At 43.4% G+C, this 26,135-nt stretch overlaps 2 protein-coding genes across 3 annotated transcripts; one reads left to right on the top strand and one right to left on the bottom strand.

The window, feature by feature from the left end:
- Window positions 1-245: 245 nt before the first annotated feature.
- taok2b (TAO kinase 2b) lies at window positions 246-20,663 on the bottom strand. 2 transcript variants are annotated; one of them, XM_062414171.1, is made up of 20 exons: window positions 20,150-20,663; window positions 18,023-18,163; window positions 16,600-16,671; window positions 16,422-16,523; window positions 16,074-16,119; window positions 15,863-15,959; window positions 15,486-15,599; window positions 14,947-15,038; window positions 14,721-14,814; window positions 14,196-14,277; window positions 13,661-13,828; window positions 12,816-13,022; window positions 12,126-12,355; window positions 11,848-12,025; window positions 11,518-11,646; window positions 11,094-11,297; window positions 10,725-10,964; window positions 5,726-5,938; window positions 4,172-4,354; window positions 246-3,647 (listed from the first exon to the last, which is right to left on the bottom strand). In XM_062414171.1, the coding sequence occupies exons 2-20, from the start codon at window positions 18,152-18,154 to the stop codon at window positions 2,706-2,708; spliced, it is 3,525 nt and encodes a 1,174-aa protein (XP_062270155.1). In that variant the 5' UTR covers window positions 18,155-18,163; window positions 20,150-20,663; the 3' UTR covers window positions 246-2,705. The 2 variants fall into 2 exon arrangements, with proteins under 2 accessions (XP_062270155.1, XP_062270154.1); XM_062414170.1 differs by lacking the exons at window positions 246-3,647; window positions 4,172-4,354; window positions 5,726-5,938 and having other exon boundaries at window positions 6,930-10,964.
- A 2,667-nt stretch (window positions 20,664-23,330) lies between these two features.
- On the top strand, window positions 23,331-25,777 carry cabp5a (calcium binding protein 5a). Its single transcript, XM_062414175.1, has 7 exons — window positions 23,331-23,540; window positions 24,022-24,071; window positions 24,369-24,399; window positions 24,485-24,628; window positions 24,737-24,846; window positions 24,952-25,099; window positions 25,184-25,777. Exons 1-7 carry the CDS (start codon window positions 23,501-23,503, stop codon window positions 25,210-25,212), a joined length of 552 nt encoding a protein of 183 aa, XP_062270159.1. The 5' UTR covers window positions 23,331-23,500; the 3' UTR covers window positions 25,213-25,777.
- The last annotated feature ends 358 nt before the right edge of the window (window positions 25,778-26,135 follow it).

Raw genomic sequence — 26,135 nt, 5'->3', positions numbered from 1 at the left:
CCAGACCAGTTAATGTGTTAATATCAATTTATTATCTTTATTTTTTTTAAATTACTTTTTAAAGCACCCACTTCTTTTCCAATACATGTGTCAAGACCCTTCCTCCTTCTCAAGCTTGGAATCGCTTGATTTGAATATTTAATAATAAGGATTTCACCCCCCCCCCCCACCCACCCACCATCCCCACCCACCCCACAAAGAAAAGAAAAGTAAACAAAAACAAACTCTGCAAGTCACAGATGAGGCTTTGTTTCATTTGCTGCTTCATCATCATCATCATCATCTTCATCGTTCGACACAGGAACTGAGGCTCCCTGCTCCCCCCCCACCCCAGAGCCTCGGACACCTCTCTACAAACACTACCAAACTGATTTCCCAACACGGAGGCCGCCCCGAAGCAGCCAGTCTTAGTTTATATAAGGAGTTTATGCATGCACTGAGATTCCAACCAAGCATAAAGTAGTAGGTTATACAGGGAATTGTCTTGAGCTGGTGTTTCTGAGTCATACAAACAGCAGGGTGATTATCATTTTTTTTTTGTTTTTTCCTCAAATAAAAACAACAATAATAGTAAAAACAGACAAATAAACAAACAAGAGTCCACTTGTTTGTGATCTCCTTCAAGTAAAAGTCAGCCCACGGGAGCAGGGAGCAGGGCGTCGGGCCTGTTCTCCTGCTCGTGGATCACTGAGTGGTCTTTTCTTTTTCCCGTGTGAGGAGGACGAGCCGCTCCGGTCACCGCTGCTGCTCCGGCACAAGAGGGTGCAGCCGTCGCAGCCGCTCAGTCACGCCCGTCCCCTCGCTTCCTCACACGCTTCCTCACACGCTTCCTCTCACGCTTCCTCTCACGCTGCACCCTGCAGGGGTCAACACGGCTTGTCCGCTCTCTCTCATCCAACTTCCACGTTCTTCCTTTCAGAGCATCACTTTGCTTCCTCATCCGAAAAACAATCAAATAAAAAACGTAAAAACCAGCGTTTACATTCCTGTGGCCAATTGTAAAATCTTTTGTTGTTGTTGTCTCTTAAGAGTCCAGAGGAGGAGGTCAGAGTTCATGTGAACAGTGGGGTGTAGGAGTGTCTTTTAAAATTCAACTGCTAAAAAAAGTGGTAATATAACTAGACTTTACCGCTCAACACACACACGCACATAAATTATCAACAATTATTAATAACCCCTTATTATTATTAATAATCATTAATACCTTGAACACACACCATACCTGACAACGCAACAGGTTTTTTTGTCCTCAATTTTTTCTTTTTACAGTCAAAAGTGGGCCCTTTACTTCTCACAAGAAAAATGTGAACATGATTACAACAACAATTACATCAGGATTAGTTATGGTAATATCGACACCTATAGAAAATGCGGTTTGGAGTTGTCGCTCTAAATCTTGAAGTCAATACTCATTGGAATATATCAAAATTACTATCGTTATCGTTGTTACTCTATAAAACCAAATGACGTGTTTTTTTTTGTTTTTTTTTTATATTCCCATAAATATGTACAGTAAAGATCCAAAATGTGGGACAGGTGATCTTCGATGCCGGTGAAACTTGGACGGGTACGGTACAATTCGAATGTGTTTGGTCATGTTTACAAATGTGTTGCTTTTTTTGTACATCTACCTCATGCATCGGAGTGAGACACCCTATGTTGTTTAGATACTCAATATGTCACAGATGCCAGAAAGCACTTTTCTCTTCCTCTTCTTCTCTAGTTGTCGTCCCAGCTGCATTTGAGAGTCTCTCGCTGTTACAAACATTCTGCGTTTATCGTATTTAATTCGGTTTTACATCATCCTGCGGTCGTCAAATTAAAATTCGGATGTCACGACATCCCTTTAAGAACCCCTTAAAGGCATTGGTGACGTTCCAAGCAACTTGTTTTTTTGTGTTTTTTTTTATACACTTACTAAAAAAAAAAGAGAGAGAGAGAGAAAACAACAAAAACATCAACAGTTGTAAATCAATAAAAAGTGTTTTCCAGTCTCCACCAGGCTGAAGACTGAAGTTCCCCATCCTTTCTGATTCTGCCCTTTCTTTTCCTCTCCGGAGCCCAAGTTGCGAGTGCTTTCTAGATAATATCTGAACACTACAGACCACATACAAGTACAGACACAATGCCAAGGAAAACATTATCCCTTTTTTTGTAAATCTTCCCCCCTGTCCTCTCTCTTTCTCCATTCCAGCATAGAACATCATAGAAGAAGACATGGCTGCCGTCCCCCTTTCTCTCTGCAGCTCTGGGAGGAAAAAAAGGCTAAACGTCTTCTCCGTTCACACGTTCCTATTTCACTTTTGTACAGGCTATAACAAAGATAAAAACATTAAACACAAACCTCTGCTTTGTTAAAATCTAACATCGCCTCAATCCGGCGGTTTCACAGGTGGTTACATTCCTCCCTCCCTCTTTTTACACCTGTGAGAATGGGAGGAATCCTCTCGACCCACCCTGAGTCTAAAGACGCAGGTTGCAGCTCAATAATGTCAGTTTGGCCACTCGTTTCTTTACCTTCCCATGCACGAAGAGGAGAGGGTGATTTCCCCCAAATCCTCTGCATGTCAGCTCCACGGAGACTTGAGATGCTTCCAAGAAAGAACGCAAGGCAAGGGCGGCAAGCTGAGAGTATTGAGATGCAACCTGTGATAGCTACCTTCCTAAATCACCTCCTCCCTCGTCCGTTCTCTTCCTCCTGCCGTCTAAGAGTAGGAGATGTGGGAGCCGTTAGAGATGTGAGAAGTGACTGAGGTGCTTCGGCTCAGGACGCTGTCGCTGCCCGCGGAGCCACCGGGCCCCCCGCCGGACGCCGTCCTCCTCAGAGGCTGAGGGCTGTTCCTCAGGGCCATCAGACTCGGGGCACCACGCACAGCCAGCCCGCCGCCCCCGTATATCCCCCCCTGCGAGGAGGAGGAGGAAGAGGAAGAGGAGGACGGGCCAGAGATGGAGGGAGGGGCAGGCGGTGGCGGAGGTAGCATGGCCAGGGACTGAGAGGAGGAGCGTGAGGGCAGGTGATGGGAGAAGGGCAGGGGGTGTGGGTGGGCCAGGTCACCGCCGGAGCCTCTCACTCCGGCCCACTCCCGCTCCCTCTCCTTCTCCCGCTCCCTATCTCGATCCCGCTCCCGCTCGCGGTACAGCTGCGGCGTGCTCTGGTGGTGGTAGTGCTGGGGCAGGTGGTGGCGCTGGTGGTGGGAGGAAGACGAGGAGGAAGAGGAAGAAGAGGAGGCAGATGAGCGGGACGAGTGGTGCACCTCCCTGCTGTCCCTGCCCAGCCCCAGGGCCATAGCCAGGCCATGGGAGGAGGAGGAGGAGGACTCGCTCCTGCGGTCCCCGGCGCCGCTGCCACTACTGATGCCGCTGCTGCTGCTGCTGTTGTGGCTGCGGCGGGAGTGCTGCTGCGGGGGCATGTTCTGCGGGTGAATGCCGTGGCTCCAGTGGCCGGCGGAGCGGGAGCTGGAGGGGGGGGCGTTGGAGTAGGCCTGCTTGGGGTAGGCCTCACTGGGGATGCCGGTCAGTGCCATGTTGCTGAAGCCCAGGCGCAGGCTCTCTGAGTCGAAGGACTCGATCTCTCCGGCCTGACGCTCGAGGAGCGTGCGGATGCGTTCGGAGCGCTCGTTCTGCAGCGACAACATCTCCTCCTCGATCTGGAGGGGAAGAGGAAGAGGACATAATGTCATGTCAATCAAAACCTAATTACTGTCAAACTTCAGACAGAAAGTTCTTTAACTGAAGGAGCCGTTCTGAGGCTTGTGACCGTACCACATGGTATGACGTACAGCTTATGGAGCCTAGTTGTCACTGAAATGTACATTAATTATTTTCTTTTCTCTGGGAAATTTACTGATAGGTACCTTGTGCTGGGATTTCTTTGGCCATGAATTAATTCTCACTCTTATCTTTAAGCTAACAAGGATGATGGGTCCTTTAAGTTCGACTCCATGTGCAAAAGAAGATTGTCCGAAACAGCCGAAAAGTTCCAGAACAGCCTGTTACACAGATCATTAAAGGTTCTAAAGGACTAAACGAAGAACAGCAGGAAGTTAATTCTGTATTCTCTAAAGCTAACATCAACTGTCTTATGTGACCTTACTACCTCCGTCTGCCTGAATTAATTCCTAAACTCACTAAATTCTTGCACAACACATTAAGGAGATTATCTGTGTCTGACCCTCTGCTCCAGCAGGGCGCGGCGGATGGACACCCTCTGCTCCAGGTCCTTGACCTCCCTGTCGTGCTGCGTGTCCGTGTGGATCTTGATCTTGCTCTGGTAGGCGTTGAGCAGCTCCAGCTCCTGTTGCAGCTGCATCCGCAGCACCTTGTACTCTGCTTCCTGGGTTTCATCCAATCGCAGCTAAGAGGCAGAAACAGGAGGGAGCATGAGGAAAGATGCTTCTGGCACAAACGTTTGGGAAAGAGATGTTGCTTTGGTGTTTGTCGAGGGTAGAGGAGGAGAAGCTCTGACAGACGTGAAGAAAAGAGAGAGGGAGATGCAGAAAAGAGAAGAGGAGGATGAGGAGTGAGAGATGCTGGTGGTTTGTTGATTCAGTGTTTTGTCTTGTTTGATTAGTCTGTGTCTGCACAGATTATAAGTATATTTAACAGGCTGGAAATGAAACATAAATATAAGTACATATATAATTACATAAATAAAGTGTTAATGTAGAATATATGAAATTGTCAAATTAAATTCCAAGCAAAAGTTATTTTACTGATAAACTAAAATGCTATTACAATTTTTGTACTATGTAAAAATTACCAAGGTAAATCAGCATAATATTCCTCAATGTTACCATAGTTGAGGTCATTGTGGATTTTGTGTTGCTTCAAACAGATGAAATCTATATTTGATCTTTATTTCATTTATTTATAAGTTGTAATCGTTGTGTTGGAGAACTTCCCACAGAGACTTTACCCACAACAGGAGCTGATGTGCGGACAAACAAGGGCAGCAGGGATTTGGCTTACTGGCCCGATGCCGTGTGAGGTTATTAAAGATGTCCAGGACATTAAGTCACTGCAGGAAACAAGATATTTAGTTTCCTCCCATCATCTTATTCCAGTTATATTTCATTAATTTCATCTATTTATAAGCCTGGGGATTTGTGTGTGTATTCTGGTTCCCACGCTCACACGTTTATACAATAATTACAGACAGGCAACTTTTTTTCTCTGCACAAATTATACTTTTATACTTTTAATCAGTTTTTATCGAAAAGATTTGTCTTCAAACTTTGGTTGGAGAGTAAGAAAGGAATTAAAAAGTAGTCAAGTTGGATTATGGGTAATGTGAGAGCCAGGTTTTGACAAATTCTTGATAATTTGTGGGTATTCTTTAAAAAGCTATAATATTATGTCAGCTGTTGTTCTGAATATCTGTGTTTTCTGAACCTCCAACAAATTTTTTTCATTGAAGGTGTCGGATTTGACCAAAGCACTCGTCTCTACTCTCCTGACACAGACCAGCTAATGATGATTTCTCCCACATCTTCAGGGAAACGGAGGTTTCAGGAGAGGACAGTGAAATTGCAGGTGAACGTTGTTTGCTATTGAATCAGGATCTGTGGGTTGAGGTGCAGTTTAACACTGAGGGACCAGGAGGAGGTTGGTTGACGTTCGGACAGGCGGACGGGCAGGAGGGCCCCCAGGCCAGGCGCAGCGGTGGTGGTGGTGGTGGGGGTGTGGTGCGAGTGTGAAGTGAACGACGACTCCTTGCCTTACTCACAGCCTGTGTGGACAGCATGTCATTGATGGAGTGGTCATACTGCTCGGCCAGGATGGCCAGCTTACGGGTCTGCTCGTCCTTCAGCCGCTTCAGCACGGCCTTGTGGTCCGACTTGGGCGTGTTCTCCAGCAGGTGGTTGCGCAGGGCCTTGTACTGGCGGGTCTGGATCTTACACGTGTCCTGGAACTGACGCTTGATCTGAAGCTCTTTGGACTGGAGGAGAGAGAAGAAAGATGGAGGCGGCTGCGCTCAAGAGCTCCTGGGGTTTTTATAGACGGACACGACGATAAGATATACGGAAAAACAGAGAAGAAACTCTGATGGTGAAGAAATTAAAAAGACAAATTAAAGGAAAGACACCATCACACCAAACATGCTCACTAACGTTGCCTGTCATTAACATATGTTGTAATTCTATTAGCATTAAGAAAGTTAACCACATAGAAAAACATGTAAGTATTAATTTAGCTGAAAATCCAGGTGATGGTTTAACAGCAGAATTAAAGATTTAAAGCCCCTGAAAACAGGTTTAAAGAATAATCATGTTCTTAGCTGTGTAATTAAGTAAAAGTTGACATGAGGAAAATCTCTGTCAGCAGTAGTTTAAGAGATTAAACAGTTCACTTTATAATAACTTAGAAGACCCATGTCTATAAAACAACTCGTCTTTTCCTTAAAGACATAAAAACAAACCGTTTTCTTTATGGTCGTCAGTAAAGAAGAAGTTTCAGGTTATAGGCATGAAAGTCTAAATTGGCTTTTGCTTTGAAATAGAATCTGTGTTTTTATCTAAAGTAGTCGTTTTTTTACTTATTCTCAAAGACGAACTTTCAACATCAACAACATATAGATATATAATCATCTAAACCTCTTTAAAAAAGTTTTAAACACTAAACGAATTGAAAACAAATCTATTTGGAGGATTTAAATCTCTTTTCCTAACTTTCACGCACTGAAATTAAAGACAATATATTCAGCATCCCCCAGTTCACATAATTAAGTCTCAACTTTTAAATATTGATAAGCAAAGTGGCCGAATTTCAAACAGGGGAAGGGAACAACATGACAAAGGAGATAAAACGAGGATACAGGAGGAATGATGATGAACAAAAATAAGTTTGGTCGATAAATAAGGAAAGAAGGAAACAAATGAAGACGTGATAATAATGGAAAACAAAAATCATAAAAACAAACAAGACAATGATTTTACACATAAAATAATTTATTTTTTTGTGTAAAGAAAAATCTGGACGTATGACAAAATATTTGTCTATGCCTGAGAGCATACAGCCGTAAAGTATGCCAACACTCGTGCAGCTGAAATGAATAAAGAAGACAACAAAATGGCTGCCAAACAGAATGCAGTACTAGTCTTATAAATACTGCATAAATTAAATATAAAAAAAACTCAATGTGATATAACTCTGTGGAAACTCAAAACACAGACGGTGTCACAACAAAAACAGAATACAAACATGTAAACATACACAGAGGAACAGGGAATAACTGGAACACAAATCAATGGCAAAAAAAAAAAATTACATTCAAATAACAATATTTGTAAAATATCTCTTTTAAAATCTAGATTTCCCAAATGCAAGTTACTCGTAAAAAGAAGTCCCTGACTTCTCTGTTCCCCCCGGGTTCCAATAAAGTTAAGTTTGAACGGCTCAAACGACGCCACTTTTTGTTTCCTTCGATATAAAATCAGCTTTTATAAGCACTGGTGCATTTTCCTGTTCCACCAGACTTCCCTTGTAGACTTGCACATTTAAAATCTTCATATTCCCATTTCTAGTTCTATGCACGACACAACTGCACATCTCAGCCGGACCTTGCTTTTTTCTTCATCTTAATTAAATTCGCACTCAAAAGCATTTTGGTTTTTCAGTCCAACAATTTGCTTCTTTCTTTTTTGGTTGATTGACAGAAATCTATCAGCAACCCTTTGTATTTGGATAATCGATAATCAACTAATAATTTTCATGTTTTCATGAATGATTTAAAGCAAATATGTTGAAAACATACAAAACCTTTTCTGGTTCCAGCTTCTCAGATCAGACAATATTTCATTTATCAAAACTCACTAACTTCTTTGGTTTATGGATTTTCATAAATGTTTGAATAAATCAACCAACAGAATAATCAATGAAAATAATAATTCTTTGCAGCCCTAAACTGGGGATCTGCTCTCCTGGGTTGTTCTTTGAGACTGTGCAAAATCAGATATGACTACAACATTTGGATCTCTTCATTCACTTTCAGTAGTTTCCTTAATCTTTGGACTGATTTTACGATTGCATGTCTCAAACGATTGTCTATGGCTTCATATCAACAAGCTTACCTGCAATATTAGATAGGTTTTAATTATATTATAATACATTTACTACTCTGAGTAAAACTACTTTCTTAAGTGTTCACTATAAATTCAGGATATGTCACTTCACAGCCGACTAGGTATGTAACTATAGGCACTCAACTGCTGTAGATTTATAAGATGATTACGAGAAAAATATCTAAATGTTTACATGGTAAATCATAACAACATTGCTGCATAAAGCGCAATAAAAGTAAAAGTAGTTTTTCCAACTAGAATCTGAAAGATAATGATTCCACGAGCTGTAAATATTATCTAATAATGTCTAAACCTGAAATAAACTTTACTAGTCCTATAAAAGTAAGATCCTCTGTTAATTGTTTCCCACTGTAATATCTCAAAGAAACCGAATTTCAAATATCAGACGTCTTACAGTGGTCCCACGTCTTTCTGCTTTTTATTGCACTTTTATACCGACTGAGTTCAGGCTAGTGTTCAGCTTGATGTTAGTGAAATTATTGAGCATCTTTGTTTTCACAGTTTTGAGCTTTGGGGAGTGAAACTATGCCACACTGTGATATTTGTTCCCAGCACTAAGAGACCCCATCAAATAAGATCACTATAAAAGGAAAATTAGCCATTGCACAAAAACGGTCTTAAAAATAACCATAAAAACATTTGTCTTACAAATTAAGAGCAAAATCAAAATAAAAGAAACTTCAAAGGAACTTTTACAAAAAGCACAATAATGAAATGTATTAATTTCACTGGGGTTTGTACAGTAACCGTTGGGTCAGCTGCAGGTTTACGCTGGCAGAGCCCACTGATTCAACAGTACGGCTTGTGTGCATGTGTATAAAATCACCTCCAGCCAGCGCACACAGACGCATGTTGGTGCTGGGTGAAATACACCTCATCTTAGAGAAATGTGACCAAAAACCAATCAGGGAATCATGTAACAAAAGACACACGGGTCAAAATCAAAAAAGACACAAACAATGGTCCAACAATAGAACATAAAACACGATCACACTTGCACACACACACCAGCAGCACACATTCCCACTCAATCCTTCGATTTGTCTCTCGCTATCTCCATGGCCGAATCTTCCTTCTGACAAACCTCCCAGAAGAAGTTCGCCTCAACCCAAACTCCCACCTGGCCTCATCTCGAAACATCCGCTCCCTCTCTTCCCTCCTCTGTCTCTCCCCCTCTCTCCTCCTCCTCCTCTCCCCCTGTCTCCTCTCCCGCTCCTCCCTGGGCAGCAGTCGGGGCAACCTACTCGGGGTGTGCTTCCTCAAGAGACCCAGAGATTGGAGCTGGACCCGGACACTGTCTGGCAACTTTCTAAGTGCCTGTCCTGCTAGTTTTAACACTACAGAGTTAGCCAGATCTGCCAGGACCCCAAGGGGGCGTCTTGTAAAACGCTTCACCCAGAGCAGGCCCTTGGCCCAGGGAGAGGTGATATTGCAGCGAGCTTGGTACTCTAAAGGTAAGCTCTTCAGGGGGACCGGGATCTTGGACCGACGCACACCCCAGTTGCGCCCTGCTTTGGGAAACATCTCGTAGAGGCTACGCTCAGCCATACCTCCTAAGACTGACTGGCACATGGCAAACAGGGGTCTGGGGAGGCGGAAAAGGATTCGCATGCAGAGACGGTTGACTTTGCGGGGGGCGTGTTGGAGGAAGTCACGGGCCGGCCTGACAATCAGCACCACCACCAAGTAGAGGGAGAGGAAGAGAGAGGGAGAGCTGAGGAAGGAGGCTGAGACCAAAATCATGGGGATATAATAAATCCCCAAACTGAGGGAGAGGCCTAAACTGAAGAGGCCGCTGGCCCAGAGGCTGAGCGACAGGTACGTGGATAGAGACAAAGAGCAGCAGGAGCGAAGGAAGAGGTACGAGAAGAAGAGCGCCAATAGGGCAAGCTCCGCAGAGAGAACAACAGAGGCCACCGAGGGCAGAGGGGGGGAACGACGCAGGGAGAGGAGGAAGATGGAGAGTAGTAGCAAAGTGAGGTTGGAGGGCTGAGCAGCAGCGGAGAGGGAGAGGAGGAGGCAGATGGCATGAGAGAAAAGTGAGGGGAAGGAAGTCTGAGAGGGGGCAGGGGGAGGAGGGGGGGAGATAGGTGTGGGCTCCAGCTCCTCTGGTGTTACGGGGAAGTAGAACTCAGAGAGCTCATCAATCTGCCGCTGATGGAGGCGTCTCCTTTCTAGGGACTGGAATGAGATGAGATCTGATGGACAGCCATCAGCCACGCCCCTGCCCTCCTCTTCCTCTTCATCAGTATCTACCTGTGCAGTTTTACTGGGGTCTTCCTCGTACTCCCACTGCACTCCCTCTACTTCCCTCACTTCTATACCTTCCTCACTGATTTTCCAATCCTCCTTCTCACCCTCATCTTCTTCGTCTTCGTCTCCCTTTGGTTTACTCTCGTCATCCGCCTTATCTTTCCTCTCAAGGACATTCACTCCATTCTCCTCCTCTAACACTCCATTCTCCTCCTCTAACACTTCATCTCCTCTGTCAAGCTCAACATCATCTATCTCCTTAGCTACCGCCTCCTTCTCCTCTCCTAACTCCACCACCCCTGCCTCACTGTCCCAGCTGCCGTTCGGCCCCTCTGTGGTCTGGCTCTCTCCCTCCTCAGGAGACCCCGGGCCCTGGGTGCTCTCACTCACTTTGAGGCTCTTGGGCTGTTGGCGGACCTCCACCGCGTGTTTCTGACGCAGCTCCTGCTCACGCCTCTTGTTGTACTCCATCTGGTTGGTGAGCTCCGTCTGGTGCTGCGTGCGTATGAGCTCGGCCCGTGTGTGCTGCACCAAACCCAGCTGGCGGAACTCCAGCTCCTGGGTGGACTCGTGGTGACGCAGCAGCATGGCGCACTCCAGGTCCTTCAGAGTCTGCTTCTTGTTCAATTCCTGCAGAAGAGAGAAGGATGAGGAGGAGGCCAGAAGGAATTCTATCAAATTGAATCTATCTAAAAAAGTTTTCAGTGGAGTTTCATTATCAATCCATCATTGCTCCGCCAATCAAACGCAAAGTGGTACCTCTCGCAGCAGGTCTTGCTCCAGGTTGTGGCGTGCCAGCACCAACTTCCTCTTGTACTGGCGACACTGGAGCTCATAATACTGCCTCTGCCGTCGCAGCAGGCCGGCCTCCTCCTCCGCCTGTAGCTGCTGCATACACTCCTTCTGATGCACCAACCACTCCTGCTTCTCTCGCTTCGGCGTCGACTGGTTCTCATTCAGTTCCTACAGCGGAAACACAAACTACGGTGTTAGAATAAAATGAACATGATACCAGATACCTGTTTTTATACTGTAACTGCGATGACGTTTGTTTAAAGTTGCAGGAGAGTGATCACAGCAAATTTCCACTCGGATTACTAAGAATAAGAAACATGGAAAGATGATAATTAATTCATGCAAATAGGTAGCTGTGATGGTTAGCTGACTGGTGACGTAGAGGCACCTCTTTGAGCTGCTCCTTGCGTTGCCGGTACTGTCTTTTCTGGGACTCCAGCAAACCGGTCAACTCCTTCTTTTGCTGGCCCAGAATGTGCTGCTGGAACTTCTTCTCCTCAGTCATGACGGCCTTGATCTGGAGAAAACATACATTAGGAATTTACTGCATGTTACAAGGCACAAGATGTCCCACCAGCAGCAAACTTTGTTACCTATCATAACCATGAAGGGTGTTGTTTTCTCTCCTCTGTTATTCTCTTCCTTCCGAGCTACATGACCAACTATTCTGTCTGTTCTCTCCTCCTCACTATCGCTCATTCATACTTCACCAGCTCACCTCCTTCTCCAGAATACCCTGGTGCTTCTTTGTGAGTTTCTCTCCCTCCATTGAAAAGCTGTTCCTCTGATTCTCCAGCTCTTTGTCCAGTCTCAGCTGGTGCTCGTCCATCTCTCCCTTCAGCTTGTTCTCCAGGCCCATCAGCTGCTTCTGGTGCTGCCGCCGCATCCGCTTGTACCTGTGAGGAGAAGCAGGGAGTTGAGCAAACTTGATGGACTTTCTGCTTCGACTTGAATACTGTTCTTATATACTAACAAAGTTTTCACTATCCCTCTCACCCAGACATCTGCTCTCTCAGGGCCGAACCCTGCTCATGTTCCTGAATCTGGCGAGTGACTTGCGAGGCCGTCCTGATGGTGGCAAAATGGTCTCTTCCTCGACGACGCCTCCCGCCGCCGCCGCCTCCTCCTCCTCCACCTCCAAGAACAATAACACCACCAGAAGAAGGAGCTTCTCGCTGTGGGTCAATCTCGGGCTGATAGGGATCATCGTAGATGTTGTCATGGCTCTACACAGGGGAGGCCAAGCAAGCGAAAACAAAAAGACGAGAGGGGGAGGATAAGTTACAAAATTATTGAAAGAACAAACAATGAATTTCTCCAACCTCTACTCGTAATACAATTCTAATCTACATTGGTCATTTAACAAAATATAGGCCTAAGTGGAAATCCCCCAAAACCTACAGCTTCTGCTGTTGGTCTGTTCGCCTGTTATCATGCTGTGAGGTGATTTTTTCTGTTTAATCTGTAGGTGGCCAACCAGGTCTAAACTGGTGCTGCTATAACTATATTTTTCTGTAGGTGGTGCAAGTTTCCATGTGCTCAGCTGGTCGGATGATTACAGAGCAACTTGCCCTGTGAACCATCTGTGTGGGGAAACTATTTGTAAATCTCCAGGATAAGTGTTATTCCAATATCCTTCCATGACGCACACAGTGCTATGATGCATCTGAATTCATTTGAACTGACCAGGGGTTTGTGCAGGACGGAGCTGTTGGAGGTGACGGTGTGCTCTCCCTCCTGCATCATGGCCATCTCCCCGCTGTCGTCGGAGCCGTCCGCCAGGCTGTTGACCGAGCTGCTCTGGGAGCTGGCGCTGATTGACATGGATGGCAGAGAGTGGGAGCTCTCCATGCTGTTGACTGTGCCGGTGCGAAGCATATACTGCTCCCCATCCTGGTGTTCAGGAAACAGTGAAGAACATCAGAAAGATTTCCCCCAAAAAATGGTAGATATTAAATAATGGCTACGGTGAAGTGAAACCCTTTTGGGATTGTGAATGAGCATCTTTCCTTCACAGGGTGACAGTATGAACCCATTTATATCCTATGAAAATCCTATGAAACCCTTTCTGAGCAGACACATCGTAAAAAATTGCAGTGACACACGAGATGACCCTCTCGAAAAGTGCAGCACCACATTCTCTGAATTCCTCCATTTCCTTTTGAGGGGGGAACAGCCAACTGGAATAAATGCTGATGGAAACAAAGGCCTTTGTATCACGAGGAAGCGGTTTTCAGGTCACAGTATACATTAAGTAGTACAGTACAAAAGACAGGAGGGATGCTAAAATCCTGACAGGCCTTGGCACATGGTTTTCTTCTTTAAAATAAAAGGTTGTTCAACGGTTTGTCTTCAAAGAAGCCAGTACTTCCTAATTTTGTTTGAGTTGAATCTTGGAAACTTTGACGTTACTATTCAGGAACCTCAGTTTTTTCTGGTCTCATGTTCGTGAACCTTGCACAACTTTGAGGCACTACAAACAGTTTCGCCTTCAAAAAAAAACACACAATTGCAGTCTGTCCACTTCTTACCTCTTCGTCATCACCTCCCTCCGGTGCGGGACCATTGTGCGCCTCATGGAAGAGGATTTTCTTCATCTTCCGGTACTGAAGGTTGTCCAGCTCGCGGACAGCATCCTTGGTGCGTGCGATCAGGTCCATTACGACTGTCATGGGACGCTCTCTGCATAGGAAGTGGTGCTGGAGTGGGGGGGCGTAGAGGTCAACAGAGTTAGAGACAGGTGTGGACACAAACAGGTGAACAGTTCTAAAGTAATGTAATTCAATCCTACTTAGGGGCTTGTTTTTGGAGCCAAATGATTTAGCTTCATGCTGAATTTAATTATTAATTTATCTGGGATTATGCTCCTGCAACCTGGTGCTTGTCTGCCTTCATGAAGCGATAATTCCCTTCTTTCAGTACAAATTACATTTGTTATTTAAGTTCTTCTGTTGACATTAATCGGTCCCCTGGATAAAAGCTTTCCTTAATTATAAAAACATATTGTTAAGAAAGTGACAATCACAAATATTTTTCTGCCTGAATAGAAAATATCCATCCATGTACCTTGAGCAGCACATCAGAGGTAAGTCTGTCCTGGGCGATCTTCTGCAAACAGAGGTCCACAAAATTGCGGAAATAATCCGACCTGAAAATGATAAAGAGGTCATTCTAAAGGAAGTTCAACACAGCAGTTGTTGCAGGGCTAATCTCTATTGAATAGAGACGACAAAACCAATGTTGTAACAATTTAACACAAGTTTTTAATTTACTGAGATCTGAAAGCACCAGGGTTCAAACACCCATTTATTGCATAAAGTCAATTTACTGCAACAGACTAATCATTTTTCCTTCATCAGCACTTTGTCAAACACGGTTTTAATAAAACAAAATCAATCCATACACCCAGTAGCGCTCCTAGCAATCTCGAAAGTCATAAATTCTATGAATAATATGAAAGAGCTTCAATAACATTAGCAGCAATTCTTAAAAGAAGCAAGTATAACAAAATCCTCTTTGCTTATTTTATCATATTGCCCAACATAAGGCATATTGGCATACAAGGACAGGGACTGTTTCATCATCTCTCACCAGTGATTTGATTGCAACACAGGGCTCTCGTTCTGGGCGATGTGGTATAAGGCACTCATAGCATTCATGTTGAACAGAGGAGGCTTCCTTTCCGCTAGAGAACGAGAGAACGGCATAATGTGACAATGAGAGAGCGGCAGATGAGGAGGAATACAAAACGCAAAGAAAAGGGTCAAATGCTTTCAGCTTTGTGTACACAACACACACACATGGAGCTGTTTCTTACCCAGCTCTATGGCGGTAATGCCAAGTGACCACACATCTACCTTCCCGTCGTACTGACCCTCGTCCATGGCCAGAATCACCTCAGGGGCCATCCTGCACGGAGGAGACAACACAGCTATTCAGCCTAATTCCTTTAACCCTGGACTCAAAGAAGCGATTCTGGATTCACTGTTATTTCAAACGTCTACTATTACTATTATTTATTTAATTATTGAGCGACCTATGAATCGTTAATTTATTGTGTGATTTAATATTGTAGAAAATAGCCAAACTAACTCGGGACCTGTAGTGGCTATTACCTATAGATGGAGAAATCTGTAACTGTATTTTTCAATAAGCTAATTATGTCGTGCATGTTGGTGACTTCTATCTACACAGGGACAGTTCTTAGAATAAATGTATTTGGCAGAGCTGTTGTGCACAAACAAGAGAAAGGTACAAGCTCTGCTGGATCAGCACATGGTGTGATTCTTATGAACCTGCCAGGAGCAACTGTTGATGAGGGTGAGACTGTGGTGGGTGAAAAGTTTGGCATCTTACCAGTAGGGTGTTCCCACAAAGGAGTTGGCTGGAGCGACAATGGAGGCAGAGCCAAAGTCTCCCAGTTTGACCTGACCTGGCTCCGTGAGCAAGATGTTTCCTGCCTTCACATCCCTGAGAGAGAGACAGAGAGTCACGTGATCAGATCAGAGAAAACGACAAGTCAGGGAAATTGTGTTTGAGTCAAAACAAACAGACACGAGAGAGAAAATATATCGTCAGATGCACTCGAGTGTGCTGCAGAAAGATTGTTGCATAAGCTCCTCTTCGGCAGCACAGTTTGTGATTTCTCCTCTGTATGTGTTTTGTCTCTTGTAATAATTGTGGGGGAGGGGATGAGAGCAGATACAGATAGTGTGAAAAAAAAGGGGCCTTACCTGTGAATCATGTTGTGAGAGTGAAGATACACCAATCCCTGCAATGCACCATGGACTATGGCAGCTATTTCCATTTCCTGGAGGGGTTTCTTGTGAACTGGGTGATGAGAGAGGTTAGGAGATGTCAGACGTCAAAAACAAAAAAAAAAAATTTTTAACCTGTAAGTGTTTTTTAATTAATCATTTTTTGTCGTCGTTCGTTCTCATTTACCTTCTAAGAGGTCGGAGGCCGAGCCCAAGCAGTACTCCATCACCAGCTGTGAGACACAGAGGGGCGTTTAAGTTAAAGCGGGAGAGTTCAAGAGTAAAAACTGTCGTTGAGCTCAGGTTCAGCTTTGAAAAGGATTCCAATGGCCTCTTCAAAATAAAGTTGGGACGTTTGCTTACAAAGAACAGACTCATCTCCTAGAGTCGGCATTAGATTATATCAGTCATGAGGTAAAGTAAGAATATATAACCGTTATCATCCTCATACATGATTTGTTGTAGGGCTTTATACGCGGTTAATGATTTAATATATTTTTTAATCTAGCATGATTTCCTCCACATTCACACTTACCCATGCTGTGTGCTCTCTCAGGTAGCAGCCATGGTACTCGACTGTGTTGGGATGACGCAGTTTCTCGAGGAACTTCACTTCCTTGATGATATCCTGCCATTTCTGCAACATGAAACATCGATGAAAAAACCTCAGGGATAAACTTCTAGGACTGAAGAAGGGGGAGAGTTTCTCCTACCTCGTTGGACTGCTTGCCACTATAGGACATCTTCTTGATGGCCACCACCTCATTTGTGCGGATATCATGGGCCTGAAGTTTGGGGACAACAGACGATAGATTACTACTTTCAAGTCTTCCTCAGTTTTATTTGAACAGTAGATATGCCTCTATTATCTTTTCTTTCTTTTAACGTGGATGAGATCGCAATCCTGCATCTTCAGAACAAAACTGAGAGCTCTTGGATTAATGCACCGTTTTACAACAGGCCCAATGAAGAAATCACGACAGCATAAAACAAGGATTGTTGCTGATCATCCTCCTCTCTGCTCGTGTCCCTTTATCCATGACTAGCTCGTTTAAACAGGGCTTTCATTCCCCACTTACAAGTTGTTTGTGACTGTGAACATGTTTCTACCTTTATAGGTTTATCCACCTGGTATTCTTATAGGCAATACCATCAACAACTTCTCTGCCGTCTCACAGACAACATCACTGACACACACCATCATTCTTCCTTTGTCTGTCAGGCCTTTTCTCTGCTTACAGTCGCTTTTCTTCACAACAAACACTCCGACAGTGACCTCAAATTAAATGATGTGAAAGTGCAGCAGCTTGTTTTAACTATGCTGCTTTATTTCCCTCATCAGTGCAAGTTTTTTTGGTTGTGTTATCTCCTGTAGTGACAACCTGAAGCAGCTGGAAATACAATAAACGGTCACTGACAGCTGCCGCACCCAGGAGGCATTGTTTTTATTGATAACAACTATACAGATGCTATTTAATTTTAATGGAAATTTGTGTCTCAAATGAGCAGAACCTCCAGAAAGTCGTATTTGGTCTCAACAAGACTATTATTAATAAGATAACGATTTTATATATTTGTTGACTTAAATTTCTAATGTTGTGTAATGATAAAAATGTTTTAGCGTCTTGCTCTGAACAGTTGAAAAATACTTATTATCCTAACTATTTTCCATGTAGCCCTCCCTGTGGAGTGCATGATACCAACGGAAATCAATACTGCATAAGCCTTTAGGCAGACCACTTTGAGGAGCTTGCCAGAGGTGTGTGTGTGTGTTCATGTGAGTGTGTAACTGCAAAACAAGTCATTTTGGGCCAGAATTCTACATCAGATTATAAACTGCCAAATAATCAAATGCCATTAATCTTATCGTAGAGATGTATCTGTATCATGGAAGTATTAACTGCTGACTAAACCTTACTGATATAAAAACCTACTTGGAATCATTCCTCTGTTAATTTGAAAAAATATGTAGAAAATCATTTAGAAGCTATTATTTACACATATAACAAGCAAAAAACGATTAAGACCTACAAGGGGAAACCAATATTTTACTTCAAATTAATGTGTTGGCTAAAATATTGTGGCACCGATATTCCATCACCTTCACAAACACAGACACCTGGGAAAGTAACTTACGAAGTAAACTGCTCCGAAGCTCCCATGACCGATCTCCCTCAGGTCAGTGAAGAGCTTCTCGGGATCCTCCCTGGAGAACAGCTCAGCCACCTCCGGGTCCTTCAGGCTCCCGGCCCGCACACTCGACGGCATGGCCAGCGCCTGGTGAGCGTGGGAGAGACACACTGGGTGAGCGTCTGTTACTTTGAAGAATTACCAACATTTGTGTTGGAACCGTGAGGCGCCAAGGAAATATGGTTCAGTCTATCACATGTAATCGACGCATTTGGATCTCTTGAGGAAATTATCCACGTTGCTCTGCCTTAATATTATATTTATTCATTCCTTAAACACAATACTCCTTAGATATCTAGTGACTGACTGGTGATCACCTTCTAGTTCAAAGCTGCAATACATGTGTTACACAGAACATCTTTCTAAACACACTTATATGGTTTGTTATTTATATCTGTGTGTTTTTTTTTATTAATGCTGAGTTACTCTGTAATATCAAACGGCTGCTGTTACGGCTGATCCCACCAAAAATCATTACACCACTTTACAGCTCTATAGAACGTTTCCACTCCACAGGGTCGAGCCACTTATATGAATCAATACAAAGCTGATCCCTGCTCTACGTCTGCATTTCAAATGAATACAAATAAAAAATGCAAATACGTGTTCATATGGATGGAAAAACATCCAAGTGTCCATCAGCTACGGACCACCGACCATCCATCCCCCCCCGACCCCCATCCATCCACCCATTACATCCACCTGTCTCTTCACCAGTAACATAGTCTTAATAAGGCTGTATTTTATTTTTACAATAACTATAATATTCAGATGGAAGCGCGTGGAAAAACAAATTCTTGTTTTGCATCACATCATCTTTATAGAATATATCTCACAATAACTGATGATCATCCAGCATCTTTATGCTTTGGAAATTCTCTCTTTAATGATTTATTTCATCCTCTTCCCTCGTGTTGAAGAATGACACCTATTTCACATATTTTTCATTCTATCCTACAAAAAGTAATAATCCTCTAACTGATAATAGTCTATAACTAGGAATAGAAGGTTCAATATTTTGGATAAATAAAGGTGTTAAAACAGCAGAAATATAAGAGATAATATTCATGAGGAGAATCAACATTACAATGATACAAGTGCAGAACATAGCCTCAATACTGGATTTGTGGTACATGTTATTTTTTAAACCTGAAAGTCTGTGTTCAGCGTATGTGACCGACTGCAGCCGAGGTTCTCATTTCAGGTTCCCATTTTTGAAATGAGAGCGAGAGAGAGAGATGCTGAGACTCTCACTAAATCATTTGTGCACCGATTGTCAAGTTCCCGATTTTGCAGAGAGATTAATATAGAAATTCAACAAATGCAGAATATACATAAATATATATGTTAGAGAGCTGATCTTGGATAAAGACACACGATTGATGTATTTGTTGCCTCTTCCTCAGTGTGTCAGATTGAGAGCTTGCTTCAGGCTGCACACACACACATATGTGTATATATATATATATATATACACACACACACACACACATACGTAACTACTGAGCTTTATAGTACATAAGAACATTTTGTTTCATGGCCTTGTTGCTACTGTCAAAAGAGGAAGCATGTGTTACCCTTTAAAAACAGAAGTTCTTTGCATCATGCAACCAAGCCTGAAGCAAGCACTCATCACACACACTGAAACAACAAATACGAGATGATCTCTCTAACCTACATAGAATGTGAAATCCTCCTGGTCGTGTAAAGGAACCCCCCGGTGGAGGAGAGAGGAGTCAGTCCCTGGATGTGTCCTCTCTCCATCAGTCTCATGCACAGGGGGGATCCGAGCTGTGCAGGCTCGGTGGCTGTTTGCACTTGGCTGGTCAATTAGGTTATATTTTCTCGCGCTGACCACAGGAACGCGTGACATGTAATTCAACAGCAGACAACAACAACTCCAGGCCGGCTTGAGTGTCCAGGGCCAACAACAAGCCTGCGAGTCAAAGTCAACCTCTCCGCGGCTGGAGGAGGAGGAGGTGGCCGAAGCTGCCGGCTGCTGCCTCCTCCTCCTGCCAGCCGGGCTGTAGGGGAACACCTTCTTCCCGCTGAATGATTTATAACATGTCTTACCGTGGCTGTTGGGATCCACTGTAGCTAGCTGTGAAGCTAGCTACCCGGCCTGGCAGGAAACTATCAGTCCTCGCTCCCCTATCCTCGGCGCTGGTGTCTATTCAACACGAGCGAACCACATCGTTTGTGTCGACGCCTGTCCTCGCGGTGCGCTCCATCCCGCCGCTCCGGGTCACACGGACAGATGTCCCGTCTGCACCGCTGCACATGAGCTCCAGCGGCGGCGAGTCGAAGTGACAGCTCGCAGCTGACAGCCGGAGTCCAGGAGAAAACCACAGGCTAGCTCTGCAGTTAGCCGCACCGCTAACCGAAACAACCCGGACCACAGGAGCCGCCCGCCCGCTTCTCAGCGAGACACTGCCTCGTTAATTTCTAGGGCTCCGCTCCGCGCTCCGCTTCGTACTGTCATCGCCTGAATGTCGTCCACGGATTTCATCTCCAGTCTGATCTTATCCCCGTTTTACTCGACTCCCATCCGTTTTTGTTCAGGACTTCATGATGGCGGAGCGGGGCGGGAGCCGAAAGGAAAACGGAAGTGGTCTTCTTCGACGGTTCTAAAGCACGAGAGGCGGAACAGTGTCACCGTGTGGCTGAGGAGAGACAGTATTATTAGTATTAGTATGAGTATTATGACTGTTATTATTATTATAACTAAACAATATTAACAGGAATGATAATATTTTTATTTTATAAATATTTTAAATAGATACATTTATAATTTCATGATTAGTTACATTATTGCTTATATGTTATAATTATTATTAAATCACGTGCATAGTCTTTGTTTAAGGTTTTGTATTTGAGTGAAAGCAGTAAAAGCAGGTATTAAGAGTTCATCAAGTCAAATCATAGTCTGAGTAAAATATAGATATGACATATTACCAGCAAAATATACTTAAGGAATCAAAAGTAAATGTTTGAATAGGGCTTCAAATTGCCCCTGTGTGTTTTATATCTATATTAGATGTGTTTCAAGAAGTCGAACTAGACTGGGGAACTGTCCAGAGTTGGTTGGGCTGGAGTAAATGTGACTGATTTATTCCGTTGAGTAGATTCGTTATAAAGTATCACATTTAATCAAAATAATGCAATAACCAATTACCTAATTTTCTTCTGTCTGGTTTGTTTGGTGTCAAACTTGCTCTGCACACACAGACACACATCATCACAATCACACATATGGCTCATTTTGATCCCAGCTTCCGCAGCGGTAATCCACTCAGTATAATCTCTGTATGGTGCATTTTTAGCTGACACAGCACATACGGTAATCACACATTAAGAACAAACAGTTTCCATTTGTACTTTTCCCCAATGCCTGCTTAAATCAGACTGGCACCAGTCATCAGGTAGTGATACGTCAGAAATATACACACAAACGTTCTTCATCCACAACGGCTTAAAGTTCTTCAACAATGCAGAATGTTGAGAGGTCAAACGTCTGATCTTCACGACAGTGCTTTCATAACTTTTCTAAAACCTTCTTAATTTCTCCCAATCTCCCAAAAAAATAACATACCTCCCTTAACCTCTTAGTCCCCCCTCCTCCTCCTCCTCCTCCTCCTCCTCCTCCTCCTCCTCCTCCTCCTCCTCCTCCTCCTCCTCTTCTGCAGTTTTCATTCATAGACATCTTTCAACAGCTGTGGTTGTGGCTTTGCGTAACCTTTCAGCTGGCTCACCAAAGACAAGGGAGGGGGGAAAAAGGATTCCTAGCGCCTGTTGCACATCCCAGAGGATTATTGGTCTTATGCAAACAGATTTTTGATGAATTTACATAACAGGGATGCCGGGAGAGGGGAGAGGTCAGAGCAGAGGACACACACTGTCAAGACCTGCAGCGCTGAAGTGTTTTAGCTCAGCTTGTTAAGTCTGACTTAACGTTTGCATTTTTGCTGTAGGAAGTCAAGAGTGACGTTGAGGCATTAATCCTGGATATTGTCTTCAGGGTATTTCATGGAATTAATAATCCGTTTCACGCAGATGTAACCAATACAATAATTCATATTATCCCACAGGTTGACATTGGCTGGAATCCGCCTGTGGCTCTCGAATGCAGCAAAGATCTGTTTTGTTCTCACGTCTCAGAAAACAACGGAGCGAAGATTCAAATGAGCCTCTGTTCAATTGTCACTGTCACATGTTTTCTACAAGAAAAATGAAAGCCTGGGATTTAATATAAACGGAATTCACCCGTGTAAAATATACATAGATAGTCCAGCTTTACCGTTGTATCATTGTGTATACATGTGAAAAACAAAACTGATGACTCAGGCTGACCCTGCAGAAATAGCTATGCGAGTCCTGATCCCAAAATAAAAACTGCTGCAGCAGAAACTACACCTGTAATATTCAGTAGTTGGCTGTTTATTACCCCCCCCACACACACACACACACCCACCATCACCATCAACTCTGCTCGTAACTTGTTCTTGGATGTTTTATTTCAGAATAATATTTTTTTTAATTCAGATTTTGTATGAGCCCAATACAAATATGAAAAATTATCTTCAGAGACAAATGCCTCAAGAAAAATGCAACTTACAAACACAAAAACAGACTTTTTTGAATTGAATAAAAACATGTATAATTGTGATATTTACATTTTAAATAATGATATGTATGGACAGGTTTATCTGTTGTTTACATGTTGTACTTTTTATGTTGTGTCATTTTGCGTTTATGATTGTCTTTTTTTTATTGATTTTGGACGTTTATTGATTTTTAAACTAGCCTGACGTTGTCAGACTCACAATTCTAGTCAGAATGTGAACTTCCCGACCTCAAATGTTGTGGGCGGGGCTAAATTCGTCTGGCATCCAGGCTATGTTTTTAAACATTAAATGATTAACAGGAACATTTACCGACAGATTAATCAATAAAGAAAAGTAAAGAGTTGCAGTCAAAGTGTTTTATTATTATATAATAATAAATGTAACTGTAAAAAACAATAGTACTATACTATAATTTGTTTACAGTAAATAAGCAACTCTAATCCCCAAACTGTAAACTGATATTTCCTCTGTCAGCTGCAGTTTCAGACGTCAGTGAAACATACACTGTGATGTCAGCAGGAAACCAGGGCTGCATCTCTTTAGCGCTTACATGAACTCACAGTCATCCTGTCCCACACGCCTGACTCCTCCCCTCCGCGGTGGGTATACAACCCTGGAGGCAGCCACTCCTCCTCTCATGCAACCTCACAGCATCCCTGCAGGGTGGTAACACAGGGTCACCACACACTGAGAGGCAGGTGTGTCCTGACTGAACGGGACGGATAGAGAGAAGAGGATAAAGACTAGGAGAGGAGGGCTGTGCAGAGCAGCTGCCGAGAGTCGACTTCAGGGCTCGTCTATGATGCGATTGGCTGAAGAGAAGAAATCACCTGAGACCGGTAAGCACGAATAACCACAACACTGTGACACTTATTTATGATTTTATTCCTCGAGTCATAAAAATGTGGAAACTTTCAAAGATAATGATGCAAATGACATGTTCTGTATATGGCAGATAACTGATCACTTCATATTACTGCAGAAGAGAGTCAAATTGGAAAGAAATGACCAAATTACATTAGTGTTAGCGTCTAAATGTACAATTTCTCCTGTCATTAATCTATTAGAGTACTTTTGACTTTCGTCAACGTCAGAAAATGAAGACACACACATACATACCAACACACACACAAAGGGAGCGAGTCCAGACAGAGAACATATTGTTTAATCCCTCAGAGGGAGCACAGACTATCCAATCTGTCTTAATCCTGACTTTCTGGCGTCGACAAGCTCCACACCCCATCTGTATCGCATGAAGGAGGGTCACTGGTTTCATAACCTTTCTAAATAACACTTCACTCTCTATGTTTCCGCTTCCAGAAATGAGTTTAGGAGCCGCATGCGTGTTCTTGCGTGGAGGGAAAAACCTTGTAAGTACAACGTTTACAGCTTTTTCAAATTGTTGATGATATTGTGCTGATGTTTGCTTTGAAAAGTGATATAACTCAAAATGCTGTTGCATGCCAGTGATGCTACTGGCCGATATGAAGCCCGCCTGCCAATATGTGCATAATCACTCAATACCATGGCTTTAAAAAAAATCCCACCGTTTAATCTCTTTAATACCTATAAAGATAAATAAATCATCCATTTTGTTAATTGGATTGTTGGTTGGCCATTTACTTTCTGGGTTTTTCATTCAATCAACAACCTTTTGTCTTGTGCAGGCTAGAGGACTGGCTGATGATGAGATCGATGGTAAGTTAAATTCCCATCATTAGATTTTTTTTGTGTCCTTTAGCAGACTGTTCACCTGACTCAGGGTTTTGTTGTGTTGTTGCAGAGCTGCGTGATGCGTTCAACGAGTTCGATAAAGACAAGGACGGGCTGATCAGCTGTAAGGACCTGGGGAACCTGATGAGGACGATGGGTTACATGCCCACGGAGATGGAGCTGATTGAGCTGAGCCAAAACATCAACATGAACCGTAAGTCCTCGCTCATCTTTAAGTCCTGGTCAGAAACTTTAAATGCAACTTAGAGATGTTTTCTCAATTCCTGAAACTTCATTATTATTATTGTCATTTTTTCCATAGTCGGTGGCAGAGTCGACTTTGAAGACTTTGTGGAACTGATGACTCCGAAGCTGCTGGCGGAGACGGCTGGGATGATCGGCATGAAGGAGCTTAAAGACGCCTTCAAGGAGGTGAGAGAGAAGGAACTCCTCCATCCTGCAGCTTCACGACTGTCTCGTAAATAAAAACAACACACTGGTGTATTCTTTCAAGTGTTCCTCTGTCTCTCTGGTTAGTTTGACATAGATGGCGATGGAGAGATCACAACAGAAGAACTGCGGTCCGCCATGACCAAGCTGATGGGCGAGCACATGAGTCGGAGAGAGATAGACTCCATCGTGAAAGAAGCGGACGACAACGGAGACGGCACCGTAGACTTTGAAGGTATATGACATAAATGTATGAGGTGATTCAAATACATGTGACTCTTCCTGCATTTGCTCATTAAACTTTTTGTCTTTCCTGCAGAGTTCGTTAGAATGATGTCCCATCAATGACGGCCGAGGGGACGGTCAATGAATGGGGGACCTGTGCACATCCGAAGACATGTATTGATAATGATGCCGTGTTTGTCTGGAGCTCTCGGACAGATTTACTTCTACTAATCCAGAACAATTTTAATCATATGAAAATTCAAAGTTAGTGGTGCATAGACCAGTCAAGCAATATCAAGTCATCCTCAGAGGGAATATAAAGCTATGCAACCATGTATATTAATCCGATATATAAATATACTGAAAAGACTGTGATGAACTAATTAAGCTTTATCGTTTGGTTTGATTATAATGTAAACTCAAAGTTCTTTATGGATTGTTTTGTTGAACTGACTGATTGTTGAAATGTATGGATGAAATCCATCAAGTTTAATGCAGATATCTATCTTTGTTTGGCAAAGAACAAAATAAAACGTCTTAATATGAGTAAACTTTGCACATGAGTTTTGTATGTGTTACTGAGCTGTTAGTCCGCAGGAATTTAACCTCTGATTTTATCTCACGTGACAAAAGACTGTGGGGCAGCTCATTTGGAAAAGTAATCAGAAAATAAAAGAGATCTTCGTGAGATTGTTATTGTGATTTATTCGAAAATGTTTGTCTGAACCAAGGGGTTGAATTTATTTGTCACATTAGGTAAAGAGGATACGTGAATATTCAGGTGATGGCAGCTGAGTTCCTTTTAGCTTCCTCATGATATTGTGCATGTTGTCTCACTGTCACAGTTCAGTTCCACCAGTTCCCTCTGTGACATGTAAAACTGCTTGAGGGCTGACTATCAAAGCAAATGTGGTCTCCCCCAGAAATCCCTCCATAAGCTCCAACTGGTCCAGAACTCAGCTGCCCGTATCATCTCCCTCACCCCCTCTTTCCACCACATCACCCCCATCCTACAGCAACTCCACTGGCTTCCAATTAACTTCCGT

This window comes from Platichthys flesus, chromosome 20, assembly GCF_949316205.1.
Source record: "Platichthys flesus chromosome 20, fPlaFle2.1, whole genome shotgun sequence".
NCBI lineage: Eukaryota > Metazoa > Chordata > Actinopteri > Pleuronectiformes > Pleuronectidae > Platichthys > Platichthys flesus.
This window is presented reverse-complemented; position numbering and strand designations above follow the sequence as displayed.

Coding starts and splice junctions, on each gene's coding strand:
- cabp5a (XM_062414175.1), top strand. CDS start 23,501: ATGATGCGATTGGCTGAAGAGAAGAAATCACCTGAGACCG. Junction 24,072..24,368: donor TGCGTGGAGGGAAAAACCTT/GTAAGTACAACG, acceptor TGTCTTGTGCAG/GCTAGAGGACTGGCTGATGA. Junction 24,847..24,951: donor TTAAAGACGCCTTCAAGGAG/GTGAGAGAGAAG, acceptor CTCTCTGGTTAG/TTTGACATAGATGGCGATGG.
- taok2b (XM_062414170.1), bottom strand. CDS start 18,154: ATGCCGTCGAGTGTGCGGGCCGGGAGCCTGAAGGACCCGGAGGTGGCT. Junction 12,026..12,125: donor CTGAGAGAGCAGATGTCTGG/GTGAGAGGGATA, acceptor TTCTCCTCACAG/GTACAAGCGGATGCGGCGGC. Junction 10,965..11,093: donor AGCAAGACCTGCTGCGAGAG/GTACCACTTTGC, acceptor TCTCTTCTGCAG/GAATTGAACAAGAAGCAGAC.